Source organism: Mustela lutreola, chromosome 2, assembly GCF_030435805.1.
Source record: "Mustela lutreola isolate mMusLut2 chromosome 2, mMusLut2.pri, whole genome shotgun sequence".
NCBI lineage: Eukaryota > Metazoa > Chordata > Mammalia > Carnivora > Mustelidae > Mustela > Mustela lutreola.
Genome location: NC_081291.1, coordinates 118,468,988 through 118,485,757, shown reverse-complemented (window position 1 = coordinate 118,485,757; position 16,770 = coordinate 118,468,988). Strand labels below are relative to the sequence as shown.

General features: G+C 40.3%; 1 protein-coding gene across 4 annotated transcripts in view; it reads right to left on the bottom strand.

Moving 5' to 3' along the window:
• MCF2L2 (MCF.2 cell line derived transforming sequence-like 2) overlaps positions 1 to 16,770 on the bottom strand; it is a 254,225-nt gene that overhangs the window by 205,840 nt on the left and 31,615 nt on the right. For 3 of the 4 annotated variants that reach the window (XM_059163358.1, XM_059163355.1, XM_059163356.1), the window contains exon 2: positions 8,142 to 8,225. In XM_059163358.1, the coding sequence (XP_059019341.1) occupies positions 8,142 to 8,225 (84 nt within the window). Of the gene's footprint in view, positions 1 to 8,141; positions 8,227 to 16,770 lie in introns of those variants that run through there. The other variant, XM_059163359.1, reaches the window with a different exon arrangement.

Genomic DNA, 16,770 nt, shown 5'->3' with positions numbered 1-16,770 from the left:
TTAAGTGAGAACATATATGGAAAGCAAGGGAGTACAGTGCTTACTACATATAAGTGCTCAAAAAACAGTGACCATTATTATGGTTATAATTATTACAAGGAGGAAATAATCAATGCCCTTCAATAGCTTACCAACAGGGATAGAATACACCACTGTGAAAATAGAAATGTAAAATTAATATTTAAATATTTAATCTATCAGAACAGAAGTCACTAGATTAAATGAAACAGATGCCCTTTCCTCATCTCGCTGCAGTGAGGTGCAGTTATATGACTGAGTCCTAGTTCCATGGTTCCTAAACTGTGTCCCACGTACCCAGAGAACCAGGGTGAGCTCGCAGAAGCACCATGAATATTTTAAATCTTTGAGGGAAACAGCAATAGTTGGCATCTATAGGACACCATGTATGCTACCAGCTTGAGATAGTTCACAATTCCAACATTAAATTGTACTATATTCTTTGGAAAGTCACTGCATCTTTATGAAGTTGGGTTTTTGGTGGCTGTTGAGATAAAGAGCAAGTACAGTATGAAAAGTAATGTAGGGGGAGCCTGGGTGGCTCAGTTGGTTGGGCGACTAACTACCTTTGGCTCAAGTCATGATCCTGGAGTCCCAGGATCAAGTCCCACAACCAACTCCTGGCTCCACGGGGGTCTGCTTCTTCCTCTGACTTTCTCCCCTCTCATGCTCTCTCTCACTCTCTCTCTCTCTCTCTCTCTCTCTCTCAAATAAATGAATAAAATCTTTAAAAAAGGAAGGAAGGAAGGAAAGTAATGGAGGACAGGAAAAAAGGGTGGTGATATCCAGTCTCATTTCAAAGCTTGAGATTATTGTAGTTACCTAAGAATGCAACTTAACCATTACTTTTTCTTTCAACTTACGTGTTTGTTTGTTTTTCCAAACAGCTACTAAGTCCTAAGGATATATAGGGTTACTAAGTTGTTTTAATTGTTAGGTATTGCTTTTGGCCAAAATACTAAGGCTGAGATGTCTGAGACTGAAAAACTAAGGCCCCAAGAATGGCAAAAGCTACAGTCAGTGAGGTAAGAAATGAGTTGCTGGGAGCACCTTCTGGGCTGTGCCCATGGAGGAAAACTACTTTAAGAAAAATAAAAGCTCCCAAGTGAGGCCAACTACAAATGACAGCACGCATTACACATCTAATGAAAGAGGTATGGCAGGGTGTGGCTTAATGAGAACTGTGTGATTATGAGGGTGTGGCATCAATGAAGAAATTACAGAAAAGAAGACTCAGAGAAGCAAGGGCGGGCCATGCACCGTCAATGCCTTCTTAAGGAGAGGACCATCTTCCTAAGGAGATGGTCCACCATCACAGGAATCTAGGCCGTGCCAACAGTGTATTTGATGACACCACCACTCAGACCATCCAATCCACTCTGCTGCTCTGAGCCCACACCTGATAAGCACTTTCTGCTTAGACTCCTTTACTTTCCCTGTAAATTTGTTTCCAGGACAAAAATGTGCTGTCAGGCAAACATGAGTATTTGTATCACGTAAAGAGTAAGAGAGCCTTGTGGTTTTCTACACCAGTCTCTTCTAGGTACTGTCAATGTTGGGTGAGGCTCTCAGAGACCAATCACTATGGAATGAAACTATGTGATACTTGTTTGGATGACTAGCCATTCTTCTCTGGGAAGTATTTCTTTATTAATTCTACATGTTTATTTTAAAAAATTTTAAAAGTTACCTGCAGATCAGATACTTGTCAAACTTTGACATGGTGTTAAGCTGCCTCATTGTGTTGACTGAAGACAACTCAAATCGGGATACTATCAGCTTTCACCTCATATTCTTCCTCTTTGCAGTTTTATACCCATAGGAAGTTTTAGATAAATGCAAATTAAGAGAATTTACATCTCTAGTAATTAGTAAAATTACTAGTTAAAATTAGTAAAATTTAGTACTAATTACTAAAAAGTAAAATTAGATGCATTATAACACTGTACTAATTGCATAACCAATATTTGCCAAGAAAATAGCTAAAACATTTCAAACACTCAGGACACCCTAAAATATTTATTAAGATAGGATTATACTATTTAATGATTTTGTCTTTTATTGTTAATTATAAATTAAAGCTCTTCACACCTAAGTAGAGAAAGATAGGTGGAGTGTTCTTATATCTTGGTTAATACCAATACTGAACACCAGAGAGACCCAAAGTTAACTGGGGACACCACCTGCTGTTGAAAATTAACCTTAAGGGACAGAAGCCCCAAGGAGACAAAGCTAAGCCTCAATACAGTCATTGACAACCCACAGCAAGGCATTCGGTGCCACCTTGTGAGAAAACATGGAAATGCAAAAGGATGAAGGTGTGCCAAAAAAGTCCTATTCAAGGAAAATAAAGAAAACCAAACCACTTGGAAGTTAAGTAAAGTGGTGACTCAAATTTTAGTACTCCTGGTATAATTTTTACCTTCTCATTTAAATGGAAGAGGACTAGGTTCATTGCAGAAAACAGCAGTAAGTTCTTGGGATACATAAGAGTACTCCCATGAGGGTCTGGTGTTGGCTGGCAAGAACTTTTGTCCTATAGAGAATTTAGAACACTAGGAAATCCTATAGGAAGATGGTGAAGACCAACAATGAAAGAAAGAGGTAATAACTGCTATTTGCCTCCCAAAATCCATTTTCCTTCTCTCTCCCCCCAAAAACTGATTTTAGCTGGGAAAATGGTAATACCACTTCCTGGGAGACACTTTAGAAATGTCAGGGCCTGGGATACCAAATAATCTATTCTATATAATAAAGAATTGTCCTACACCCTGTGCGATTCCTGAATATCTTAACAGAAACTCAGTATAAGTGAGAAATCCAATTACAGTGATCAGATCCTATAAATTCTGTTTTATATATAATAAAAAAATGTTTTTTTAAGTTTTCCATTTTATTTAGATATAATTGACATATAACATGGTATTAGCTTAAGGTATACATACAATGATTTAATATATGTATATAATGTAAAATGATCACCACAATAAGTTTAATTAATATCCATCACCTCAAAAATCACCTTACAACTCTTCAGATCTAATCTCTTAGCAATTTTCAAATATACAATATGGTACTGTTAACTGTAGTCACCATGTTGCACATTACATTTTCCAGAATGTATTTATCTTATAACTTGGAAGTCTATACTTTTGACCACTTTCCTCCACTTCCCCCCAACACCCTGCCTTTGGCCACCAATCTTTATCTCTGTTTTTATGAGCTCAGTTTTTCTTAGGTTCCACATACAAGTAAGATGGTAATGTATCTGCCTTTCCTTTCCTGACCCATTTCACTTAGCATAATGCCTTCAAGGTCCACCAATGGTGTCACAAATCAAAAATTACTTTTAAATGGTTTAATATATACTGAATTTTTCATAATTATAACTACCCTATAAATTGAAGGAAGAGAATACTGTGTTCAGAATTTATCAACTCTGTTCAGAACTATGTCAACAATTGTTTACTCTTTCAGAAAATCACTACAGTAAGGCCACTGAGGGGGTCTGATCACCCACACCACACCCCAGCATTTACAGCTATCATATTCATGGTGACTCTGAACACCTATTTTATTACTTTTTCTAGTACAGCTAGAACTACATATTGAAATACATATTTTTTACTACTCTTACTTGCCTTTTATTTCTCCTTTACTACCCTCCTTTTCATTTTCTTTTTTTTTTTTTTTCAGTATATGCATGAATAGGGGATAGCTATTCACCCACCAGGAGCACACAACTGAACTAAATTGGATAGCTTCCCATGACATTAAGTGTATCCATATAACTGATCCAGGTACAAGTCAGTGGTATGCGGTGTGTGCTGCTGCTGAGCTGAAGCTTCTAAGAAGCCATATGCAGTCTTCTCCCTGTCTGCTTCCTGGATACACATAATAATATGGCCACAAAGTGGATAATAGTAACATGAGCCATAAAGTGAAAGGAACCTTCATGTGTGAGGAACAAGGAGAAAAGTCATCTGCTGACCACGAACATACATGCTGGAGTGCTCCAAGCCAAATTAACTAAATTCCCATTGTGTTTGTCTGAACTACTATACACTTAGGAGTCTATTTGGTATAGCGGCTCAGCCCACCCTAACTAATACAGGTGATGGTATCCTAAATTCCAACTCAAGATGGTGTGGGGGGGTAATGTAAATCATTTGTTATGAAAAGAAGATTTCAGTCCAACCTGGTTGAGAACCATTTCCGTAGTCTACACCCCTCGATACAATAGCCACTAGACATACGTGGCTATGGAGCACTTCTGATATAATCAGTCCAAATTGAGATGTGCTACAAGTGTGAAATACAAACTGGATTTCCAAGACAGTGTGTGGAAAAATGTAAAGTAACTCAACAATAATTTTGAATAGAGATGATGTGTTGGAGTAATATTTTAGATATGCGGGTTAAATAAAAGAGCTATTAAAATAAATTTCACATGTTCCTCCTTGCTTTTTTTAATATGGTTACTACAAAATGTAAAATTTTGTGGGTCAAAACATATGTGGGTCATGCTTTATTTCTATTAAGCAGTACTGCTCTTTATATTTTGTTGCATTGGTTCTCATTTCCTGGATGCCAAGTTACTAACTCTATCTCTGATTTCGGCAGAAGTTCTGACTCTGGGTATTTCTTTGATTTGACATTCTCCATTGTTTCAGTGAGAATTTCCCACTTTCTGGAGGGAAACACTGTGGACTCCACAAACCTAAGAGTATTTTACAATTTCGTTATTAATTACTTCTAAAAGGTTATGTAACAGTGGGGGGGACTTAAAGACAATGATTTCAAGGGGGGGAAACAACTATTAAGTGGCTAATTTATAACCAACCCTCTCTCTCCTGACCACCTTCTATTGTAGCCATTTCAAAGCTAAATATTCGTCTCTCCTGACCTCCTTGCTGGCAGATAGGGCTGCACAACACAGTTCCGGATGACACATAAGCAGAAGTCTACCAAGAGCTTCTGGGAAAGTTCTTGCTCTCCTGGCCAAAAGAACAGAAGAAGCCAGCATTGCTTCTTTACCTTCTTCCTCCTTTGAACACAGACTTGATATCTGGAGCTGCAGCCGCCGTACTGACATTAAGACTTCAGAAACAAGAGAAACATCCAGAGAATCGCAAAGATGCACCCTTAATGTCTTTGAGCCACTGATCCAATACAAGGAATTTCTACTTTTGGACCTCTTGTTATGTGGCTTAGAAACAAAGAAACAAGTCCCACAAGCTAAGTTCTCTTAAAGCCAGATACTATGCAAGGCATTTTCCTTAAAACAACCCACTTTATCAATGAGAAACCTGAGGTTCACAGTGACATACTAATTGTGTTGGAATGTGAATCCAGAGTTGTCTGAGCCCAAAGCCTGGAGTGTTTCTATTACACTAACCTGCTTATATCTTCTTACTTCCTAGCTAAGCCCTAAATTTAGAAATATCCCAAGAGGCCCTGACCAGTTTTATCAGTCCACTATCAGTTCTACCAGTCACTATCCAGTTCCTACAGTGGCCCCTGCCCACGGACTTGACCATCCGGAGGACCCCAACCATCTGGCCACAAATCTGAGTCACCCATCTCTCCCACTAGCCATGGGAGCACACTCGGAGCACAGCAGGCCAGGCAGCTGGGGCCTCACTGAGAAAAAGTCTCCCTGCTGTCATTCCCAGCATTCCTGGTTGACGGGGCCTCTGGCTCTTTCCAGAGCTCAGTGGAATCTGTAGAAAAATCTGTAGCTGGAGTACCCTCACCCTACTTGCCTGAATCAGGAAACAGAAAATGGCCATGACCCAGACCAGAGGCCATAGCTGGTTTGCCTCAGTGTGGGAAAAGACCTAAGCATGGAGATTTCTGTTTTACAACCACAAAGACACTGGCACCCACAACGGCCTCCTTACTGACATTTCATGCCACTTCAGGTAAGGACGAAAAGGTCTAGTAATTCCAAGAACGTGCTGACTCAGAGAACCCCAGTGCTACTTATTTTCTTTGAGACTCGCCACATTGCAAAGGCTACAACTGCTAATCCATGCTCCTCTCTCATAAGAAGGGCAAACTTGAGGCCACAAGATGACAAGAGAAGCTCAAAAAATGAGAGACTGTCTCTGCCATGGTCAAAGTGACTCTCCTAATGCAGAGGTGTCCCCTTTGGTCCAGTGTGTTTTTCTGTAGTTATATGCTCTCCGTTAAAGACTGACAATAATCTCTGTTACTGACTTAGTTGTGGCATTATACACCATTTCAACTTTGAGCATGGCTTTGGTTCCTTATACAAATTATATCATGCCAGAAAGAAAATAATACTTTTTGTACTACAATTCAAAAATAAACATTTTTATGGGATTAAAATATATCAGGAAAAAAAGTAAATTAGTTTATAGTTGTAATGTTAAGCATTTTTCATGTACTATGTCTTTGATCCTTGAAATTATGATGATCCCACCCATTCATTACACAAATGAGGAAAGTGAGGCTTAGAAAACTGAGTTGCCCAAGGAGATGTAGCTGGCCAATAGCAGAACCTAAATCCCTATCTAGGGCTGTCTGACATCCATTTCTTTATTGCCTCTGAGAAATAAGAATAGAGAGAAGCACCTCAGTAATACTCCAAAATTGTAACTTTGGATCCTTTAATGCATGAATTAATCAGTCACTGGACTACTTCCCTAGATGAGCCATTATATATGCCAGAATCCTATGCTGGGACATTCAACTTTTGGTATAAGGATACAGAAATCTGCTCCACCTCATTCATCATCCATTCCAGACCTTGACACATGTGAGCCTTGCAGCCTTCTGGCATAGGACCCCAGCAGCAGTTGTCAGAAACCCAAAGGGCAATCCCCATCCTGCCTTTTGTTTTGCAGAACCCCAGCCTCCCCGTGAGAAGCTATGCACCTTCAGGAGACTGGTTAGCATCCCCACCAGGACCATGACTACACTGCCTAGGCTGGGGATATAAGGAGCAGTCCTCACAAGACAGACCAGGAGGACTCGGATAATTTTGAACTGAGCTCCTATTATGTTATAGTTTCTGTTCCAAGCAATACAGGTAGAAATTTTAAAATGAGGACTTTGTACTTACAGAGCCTTCAGTGACTATAGGAGCAGTGGTCAGTGTAGAGGAAAGACCAAAGAATTCCCCAGAATGTCTGGATTGTATAAGACGTCCCCACCCACAGTACAACTCTGGGATGGGGAAAAGTATGCCAATAACAGAGATTACATTTCCCTCAAACTCAGTAAGATAAGGACTTGGAAGAAGATTAAATATGATTTAGAGAAAGGAAAGAAATGTGTCTTTTTTAATATCCATGTTGTAGGGTTAAATTAATATCAACTTCATATTCTTTGTGATGGAACTAAGGCAGCTTTGTTGCTTTTTTCTGATCTAGAAGATGAAGAGAGTAACTCAACCTCCTTATTCCTCTGTGACATGTGCTAAATCTCACATGTGTGGCAATCTCACACCATGCTTCTAACACAGGCCTAACTATAATTTAGGGTTTGGTATGTACCTCCAGTTTCAGTAATCAAAGTCACGTCATCATTCACTAAGTGAATAAAAAAGAAGTGTGTTCTAGTAATGACAACTTCTCAGGGCTCAGAAGATTCCTAGCCTTTTATGAACATTAACCTCTCTTTATTCCCAAATGCTCAATGGAAACCAATGCATTAAAATTAGGTTCATAAAAGCTAAGAATAAAAGACAAATTTCTCAAAGATCAAATAACCTCACCAATGCTCTAGAACCCTTAAAACCAAACTCTCTTAAGGTTAGATCTTAGAAAAACCTTCAACAAGAATGTAGGAAGAATATCATGATGGCAGCTGATATCAGTTATTTCCTTTTCCTTCCTCAAAATCTTTTTAGCTCCATTCTTCACAACCTCAAAGAAATGCATTCCCTTAAAGAAGATCAAATTGCACCCAAAAGCAATAGCAATGACATCTATGAGATCTGCCCCTCCTCCTTCTGTTCATTGTAACTCTGGGAGAGGCTGAAGGGGTGACTGACTAAGACTTGGGTCCACTGTTCATTAAGGTCCAAGAGGCTGGGCCCTTCGCAACAAGATCTCTGCAGCAAAATCTAAAATACACATTAATTTGCACCTTACCTGAGAGAATGGCAAACTGTCTGTGAAGTTGTTCAATTATATCCACTGCCACCAACGGCCTGATTTCCTGCTGCATAATTTCATCTGCACAAATGAAATACAAATTAGTTTAAATTTGTGTAAATCACAAAGAGAATTTAAAAGGAATGGGGGGGGTAAGAAAGGAAAGCTTCATTATTAGGGAAATCTGGGACTTATCTAGGTATGATTACAGGCACTTATTCTCTTGAGAATACTATTCCCGAGATGCAGGAATGGATCTGGGTTTTGTGTGGTTATACCCATGAGCACAGGAACGCATTCCTAGAGCCTCTCCCAAGGGTCAATGCTTTAGGAGGGTCAATGTAAGGAAGGGGCCCTGAAGCTTAAGCTTCTGCAGCCTCATAAAATAGCTCCTCGGAGGATCTCATTGCCAAGGCAGGTACTCATGGACCTGCCCATATTTAGGTCTGCAGGACATCTTAAACACAAACAATCTATGTCCCCAGAGTTCATCTCAAGCTGGGTCATAACATCTATCTGACATTTATGAAGGTTCTTTGCTTTTTTGTTTCCTTCCCTCCCTCATTCCTTCCTTTATGCCTCCCTCCTTAATTACTTTTCTTCTCCTTCCAGAATACTTCAAGGGAACTCTTCCCACTGCCAAGCATGTTTAAGGAGACCTTTCTCCATTTTGTTAATTAAAGATACTCCATACTGAATAAAAAGTTATAGGCTTCCAAGGCAAAAATTCAAATCTTTCAAGCACAAACCTATAAATGTCCTCTAGCCCTAAGAGTGATTTGTAAGCCTTATGATTTGCAATCTATCCATCTGGGGAAAGGGGATTAGAGAGGAGAGAAGACTGAATGGAAATCGTTAGCCTGGGCTGGAAAGAGGAAGACATTTCACACTCTCATTGCCTAAGATATGATTATCCTCACTTAACTACTTCCCAGAGAATCTCAAAAAATAAACTGGCTCTTGTTTCTATAGCAGTTAAACATCAGTTAGGATTAAGGCGGAGCCACATAGTCTTGTACACTGATGCTAAACAGGAATCTCCCATTGATTCGGCCTGGAGTCAGGGTAACAGTATGATACTATGATGCTGACCAATCGGAAGATTGTATTGTGGAAGCTCCTCCCAGAACCTTGTTTTCCACTTCTCAGCTTTAGTGTGAAAGTTCAACGAAGTGATATATATGGGGATATACACAGTAGATGCTCAGTAAATACTAGTTATATTTCTTTGACTGGAAAGGACTTTCCCATGTTTGTTTTCTGAAAGTTTTCTTTTTAAGATTTTATTTATTTACTTATTTATCTATTTATTTGAGAGAGCAAGAGCATGCCTATGAGCAGGGGATGAAACAGAGGGAAAGGCGGGGGGGGGGGGCGGTGGATCTCAGGGAGGGAAAAAAATCTCAAGCAGACTCCCACTGAGTGCAGAGCTGACTGGCACTTGATCTTAGGACCCTGAGACCATGAACTGAGCCAAACCAAGAGTGGGATGCTTAACCGAGTGAGCCACCCAGGCGCTCCTAGAAAGTCTTGTAAGGGCTGGGGCAAGTGCCAGTTTAAATGCTGAGACCCTTCTTAGGTGCCTGGGTGGCTCAGTCAGTTAAGTGTCTGCCTTCAGACATGATCATGATCCCAGGGTCCTAGGATCAAGTCCTGCACTGGGCTCCCTGATCCACACAGAGCCTGCTTCTCCCTCTGCCTCTCTCTGTCTCTCTCTCTCTCTCTCTCATGAATAAAATAAAATAAAATAAAATAAAATAAAATAAAAAAGATATGCTAAGAGCCTTCTCAGTGAATTCTACCACTTTCTCTGGAGGAAAGCAGGTAAACTCAGTCAGAGCTCGTTCCTTCATCCCTCCTTTCTCTTTTCCATCTTCCTCTTTCCATCCTGAATTCACTAAAAATTCACTAAACCCCTGTTTCACTTTATTATAGTGGGTACAATAATGACACTGTAATTATATTTGGCAAAAGGGGAGGGTCTTCTTGGTTTTACACACAAACCAAAGTATTTAACAGTAAAATGATATTAAGTCTGAGATCTGCTTAAGAATGCTCAAAAGTTCCCTCTCCCCAGCCAAAAATGTATGGGGCAGGGGGAGGAGGGGATGAAATCAGAGTGACAAATATGGATAATTGTTAAAGCTTGTTGATGGGTCCGTGGGATTTCATTATATAATTCTTTTGCATATATTTCAAATTTTTCATAATAAAATATAAATTTAAACATAGGGAATTTAAGCAGGAACAGGAGTTATATAATTGAAGAGTTTTCCAGAATATAATCTCCCAGGAGTCTGAGAAAATGGTATACTCAAAAATACAGCTGGATTACTGTATTTTCATACCTGAGAGAGCATATTTAAGAGACAATGACCCAAAGAAAAACCAAGATCATAAGATGCTATTGTTATTGCACCTCAATATTTGAGGTGTGCTTTAGACATTTCAAATAGGTAAGATTTGAAAATGGACAACAGAAGTGAATTAAGCCAACCATCCCCCAATCCATCTCATTTTTTAAGTGAAGAAATGGAGACCCAGAGAGATTCTGACCTTGCCTGTGGTCATGTAATTTAAGCATGGCCTCAAGGTCAGCCTGGGATCACCCAACTCTCAGGACAAACCTTGGCTTTCTATGATAGGAGTTCCCAGACCCTTGGTCTTGAGCAGCACTGGCCTCTACCACTTGTGAGAGGGTAACTAGTGTCTCTCATCATGGGAGTCTGTAGAGTTTTGCCCAGCCTTCCAACAGAGAAGGTTTACCAAATGGGTAACCTGGGGTTACCCAATGAACAGGACTAAGATGTATAATTTGTTTTTCAAAAATAGAAATGAGCTGGTTTGCCTTTACTGAGAAAGCTTGGCCCCTCGCCAGGGAGTAAAGGGGCTGTCCTTGAAGATATCCAAACAAAGAAAACTCCTGACCCCACCTGGCCAGCCAAAACAGATCATGCGTGTTCCTTAGACTCAATGCTGACCCAGAGCAAGGAGATAGATCTCAGACACACCAAGCTTTTAGTGATGCCTGACATCTATGACCCTGTTGGAAGAGGTTCAGCCCCAACTCGGTTCAGCCCCAAACAGGTCACATTCCTACTGTGACCGAAAGAGACACAAAGACCAGCCCTACTGCTGGTAAGCCTTGCTATCCACTCCTGTCTAGATGGAGTAAAGAAGGGAGGGCAGGAGCTCTTTGGTGTAAAGGAGCACCCTTCTCTGCAGTGGGAAAGAACCCAGACAGCCCTGCATGGGAAAGCCATTTCTGCCAACTCCTAGCTAGACAACCAGAGCAAGACTGAGCTTCACTCAGCTTCAGCATCCTCTGTTGCAGAATAGCTTTGCCTTCTCCAGAAACAGCTGGGCAGTGATGACCAGTGATGACCCTCCGAGGTGGTGGTGCCTGCTATACTCTGCTTGGGCCCTGGGTCCTATGTGGAGGCTTCCTGCTTGCTGCTTGCTATTTTTGGTGTGCATGGATTAGGGAGAAACTTGTCTATTTCAACCCACACAAGGCCAGGGGAAGTGATAATTCAATTTCAACACAATCTGTATCCTGGGCAAAGTTACAAATAGTTCGGGAGAAAACCTGTCCCTTTTCTATCCCTGATAAGTATGCAGGTGAGTGATTGTATGCTACCCTGGACCCAGAGTTTCAGAGATGCAAAAGGCATCGAAGGGTATAACACAGCCTCCTCGGAGATGGATTAATAGCCTCACAGAATCCATGGAAACTCAACTTGGGAAGGCAGCAAATGCCCTGCACTGTCTGCCACCCAGTCTGAGAGAGTGGTGCAGGCTCTGGGGCAAGACCTTTCCCACTGATGGCAACCGTCCTCACAGCAGAAAGCAGGGAACTGCTGATAACAGCTATTTGCAATCTGCCTGCTGCAACTGGCCAGGAGTAAAGGGCAGCAAAACCCTTAGCCTTCCACCCTGGCTGTTCTGAAATTTCAGTCACATTGGGATTTGAAAGTTTCCAGTATGGTCTGAAGAAAAAAAGAACCAAATTGCAAAGTAAGTAAGTAAGTTAGGGAAATAAACTTCGGTCTGGACCGAAGAGGGAAGGCAGCCCCAAGTTTGACAAACCCTGCCACATGTCTACTTTGCCAAGGGAATGTGGTGAACAGGAAAAAATGGAAGAGTTTGCCACCTAACTGGACTAGGAACAGGCCCAAAATCCCTGGTCCCAGCCTGTTAGTAACACTGAGGAGCCCCAGCTGTGAGCCAGCCCTGACCGCGCACCTCACAGATTAACTCATTTAATGAGTTGGATAATGACAGTAAAAGAATGCACCCCTGCACTAAAATGAACTTCTTCTGACCCACCCCGCCTTCTTATCCCCTCAGCTAGACTATACTTGACTGCCGGGAAAACAGGTGTGGACTAGAAGCTTGAGAAATCAGTTGCCGGGCTGGTACGCAAAGCCACCTCATGGAGACACGCTGTTTGACTTCTCTTTTTTTATTGGCCAGGTCAGGAATAACACAAACCCATTTTTCCTTCTTTTACTGGCCCCTGTGCTATCGCAATGCTTTCCTGAACCATAAGATAGCACTAAGTCTTGTCCACAAATTTAATGATAAATAAAAAGCAACAGAAAAGCAGGTGGAAGAATTTTTTTTGAAGGAGAAATTCAGAATTTTAAAAGCAAGAACACTGGAAAATGACCAACTTCTTATTCAAATAGTGCCATTAAAACAGCAATAGAATATCTCATTCACCCATAAAATAACCAAGATTCTAATATCCAATGCTGGGATCTTGTTGGAAAACCAGAACATAACCTTGGTGAGTGAAGCTGGTAGAGCCCTTTTAGAAAGCAGTTTCACAGTATTTTATCCAGTGATTATTGTGTAGCTACATACCAAACCCTTTGTATGCAGTATCTCATTTAATCCTCAAAACAATGCTAGGGGCAATTTGAACTAGATTTGCAATAGCTCATCCAAGGTTAAATAGAGTCAGAATTTGAATCCATCTCATTCTGAACTCCAAAGCCCAACATCTTAACTATTACAATATTAAAATCTTCATAATCCTTCATCCTATATATGGAAATTTATGTCAACAAAATAGTAAAATAAAAACTTTATACATAAAAAGGTAGCCTGGAATATTATTAATAAGAGTGAAAAAATGAGGGATGCCTGGGTGGCTCAGTCAGTTAAACAGCTGCCTTCTGCTCGGGTCATGATCTCAAGGTCCTGGAATTGAGTCCCACATTGGGCTCTCTGCTCAGCAGGGAGTCTGCTTCTCCCTTTCCCTCTGTGGGTGCTCTCTCTCTCTCTCTCAATAAATAAAATCTTTTTTATAAAAAAGAGTGAAAAAATGAAAGCAAATATTATATGATTATGAAAACCATCTCCATAGAAAAAGATTTAAGGTATATCAAGGACATAAAAACCATATGTGATTGTAGACAAGTTAAAAGAGAAAGAAGAAAAAACACAGTGTATTAGTACAGGCATATGAGAAAAGAACACTTGAAATAGTTGTGTTAGAGTAATGGAATCATACTGTGGTTACCCTCTTCAGCTTACATAGAGAAAAGTATGTTCTGGTAGCCTTTATTTTTCATGCTAATAGGATTTTATTGAAGTATAATTTACATGTGGTACAATGCACAGGTCTTAAGTGTACAGTTTGATGAATTCTGATAAATATATACACTCATGTAACCATCAGACAGGTCAAGATATGGAACGTTCCCATCACCCCCAAATTTCCTTGTGACCCCTGGTCCAGGCCCCACACTTTCAAGGGCACCATATCTTACCGCTCTTCTGCCCATAAATATGTGTGTTAAAGACCACACGGGTGCCTTTGTCACTTGCAATCTGGTATTCCAGGCTAACAGAGCACACTGCAGCCCCACACATCTACCCTCTTAACACCACTGGAGCCCCAGGGAAGGACTTCATCACATCTCTTGATCTGTATCTTCAAAAGAAAAGGCGACTGCTTTCCAATGCTACGCCGGTTTGTGGGCTGTGCCATGGCTGACATCAGGGACAGACACTGCATCTGAGCGCGGGGAAGACCAGAGCCGCAGACGTGCTTAGTAAGAAAAGAGACAAATTAATTATCACATCAAATCCTTCCTCTCACATGGCATGAAAGCTGTAGATTCTCATCTAATGAAATCCCACGCCAAGCACTACCAAGCATCAACCTTCTTTCTTCCTTCCAAAATGTGAATTCCTTGAACACAATTACAACACTTAGATCACATTGACTTCAGGTCACTGCTCTCAAGAGAGCTCAAATTATGTGAAAATCTCAATCATAACAACAGTGCTTTTGCTGACATGAAAAATCTTGTTAGCAAGAAAAAAATATATGTATTTCATGGATTAATTAATGACTTACAGATTACAGAAAACTTTACTACGCATCTAAATTTCACAGGTCCATCAACACAACACTCAGACACATTCAATAATTCAGTTTTGTCATCTTTGCTATTTTCTGACTTTTACTCAGATAAAAACCACTGCTTTATACATATTTTAATTTTGTTCCTATGGCAGTATGTTTGTAAGGTAGGTAGGAAGATAAAACATATTTTATTTAACTGTGGCATGTGGGCCTCCATTCCTTGTCCCAGGCTCTGCAGTTACCTGTTTAAAACGGCTTTGAGAACTGGTAAGATACTACTAAACATAGTGTTTCTGCTAATACTTATCTAAATCCCATTTTACCTTTCTTTCCTTTGCAGAGTGGATATGTTTTTTTTTAAAGCTCCTCAATTTCTGCTGACATTTCATACTGTACCCTTGTATAAGCCAAGCACTACAGAGGTGGACATTTCTATGTAATGAGTTTCCTTAGCAACAGTGGCTGGAGAGGACATTCCCCTGTAGCCCTTCATAACTCCAGGACAGATGAAACTGAGCTCTGCAGCCTGGCGTATTCTGCATAAAAAGCAATCAAGGCCCTGCAGGAAACTGAGAAAATCTATGAAACTACTAAATCCCTCCTTCCCATAAGGCTTCCTGTTAGAAAACTGGATTTCAAATGCCCCACCTGAATTTTAATCAATACCTTGCACTGAGCCGTGCTTCTCAAATTATAATGGATATATAAATCACAAGGTTTTTAAATGCCGACTCTGATTAATAGGCCTAGGGTGGAGCATTTTAACAAGTTCTCCTGGTGCTGCTGATCCAACAGAGAAATCAGCACAACTGCTCTTGGTCCTGAGACTATTCTTGTCCTTTCGTGTTGCTTATGAAAATACAGCTCAGGGAAGGGAAAAAAAAAATGTTTTTATTTGGGTTGTTTGCTGTCTGCTTCTTTTATCACTCAGTAAAAATAATCATCTCTATGTGTTCAAAGTATTCTTAAAACAGAGTCCTAGATGGTGTAAACGTTTCCTTCTGTGCTGACTGTGAGGTCAGCACCCTGAGAAACAAAACCCTGGCCTGAGAACCTGTTTACCTCTCCTTCCTACACATATCCACCTCAAACTTGCCACACTGCCTATGCCCTCTCATTCTTGGCCCATTCAGACCAAGTTTAATGTCTGGAAGCAGTGCCTTGGGCAAAACAATATAATGTGGTATACGATGAAGAGATGAGAAGAACTGATATGAGTAATAATCATTTAAAGTTGCATCCTTCCAAAAATTTCTACACTTTTATGAAGAGATGAGAAGAACTGATATGAGTAATAATCATTTAATTTTGCATCCTTCCAAAAATTTCTACACTTTTCTTTTTTTTTTTCTTAAGATTTTATTTATTTATATGACAGAGAGAAATCACAAGCAGGCAGAGAGGCAGGCAGAGAGAGAGAGGAGGAAGCAGGCTCCCCGCTGAGCAGAGAGCCCGATGCGGGACTCGATCCCAGGACCCTGAGATCATGACCTGAGCCGAAGGCAGCGGCTTAACCCACTGAGCCACCCAGGCACCCCTCTACACTTTTCTAAAGCTCCTGGGGGGGAAAAAACAACTTCACACAAAAGAATCAAAATGGTAGGATTTTAGATGTTTTAGCAATATGATGGATAAACAATTTTCTTTTTGTTTAAGAAAAAGTCCTAGAAGCTCTAGCAAACATTCCTTCCTTCCTCTCTTAATTGATTGATTGATTCATTCATTCATTCATTCGTTCGTTCGTTCAGGTATGGAAACAGAATGAAAAGAACTGGACTTGCATCTGAGCTCTGCCACTAACCAGCGCCTCTATCATCAGGGTCTCCCTCTGTAAAATGGGAATGAATAATAGTTCATATCCTAGGAGGGCCATTGTGAGAATTAATACTACTATTGAACACTTACTGCCTACTGGGCACTGAACTACATGCTTTATGTACATTATCTAACTTACTTAATTAAAAACCATGTGAAATCAGTTTGTATTTAAGAGATTCAACAGAAGCTAATTAAATTGATCATTCAGTTCTTTGAGCTATGATCTCAAGGATACTACAATGGATTTCTCACCAACACCCATGTTATTGTCATGCATTGTTGGTTTGCACTGAAATTCTGCTCATAAACTCCCCTTAGCTGACCTTTCTCTTTCACTATGAAACAAGTCTGATAGAAATTGCTTTGTGTTCAGAAGGACTCAGGAGCAAAACAGAGATTATAATCAGGTCAAAATATAAACAAGCA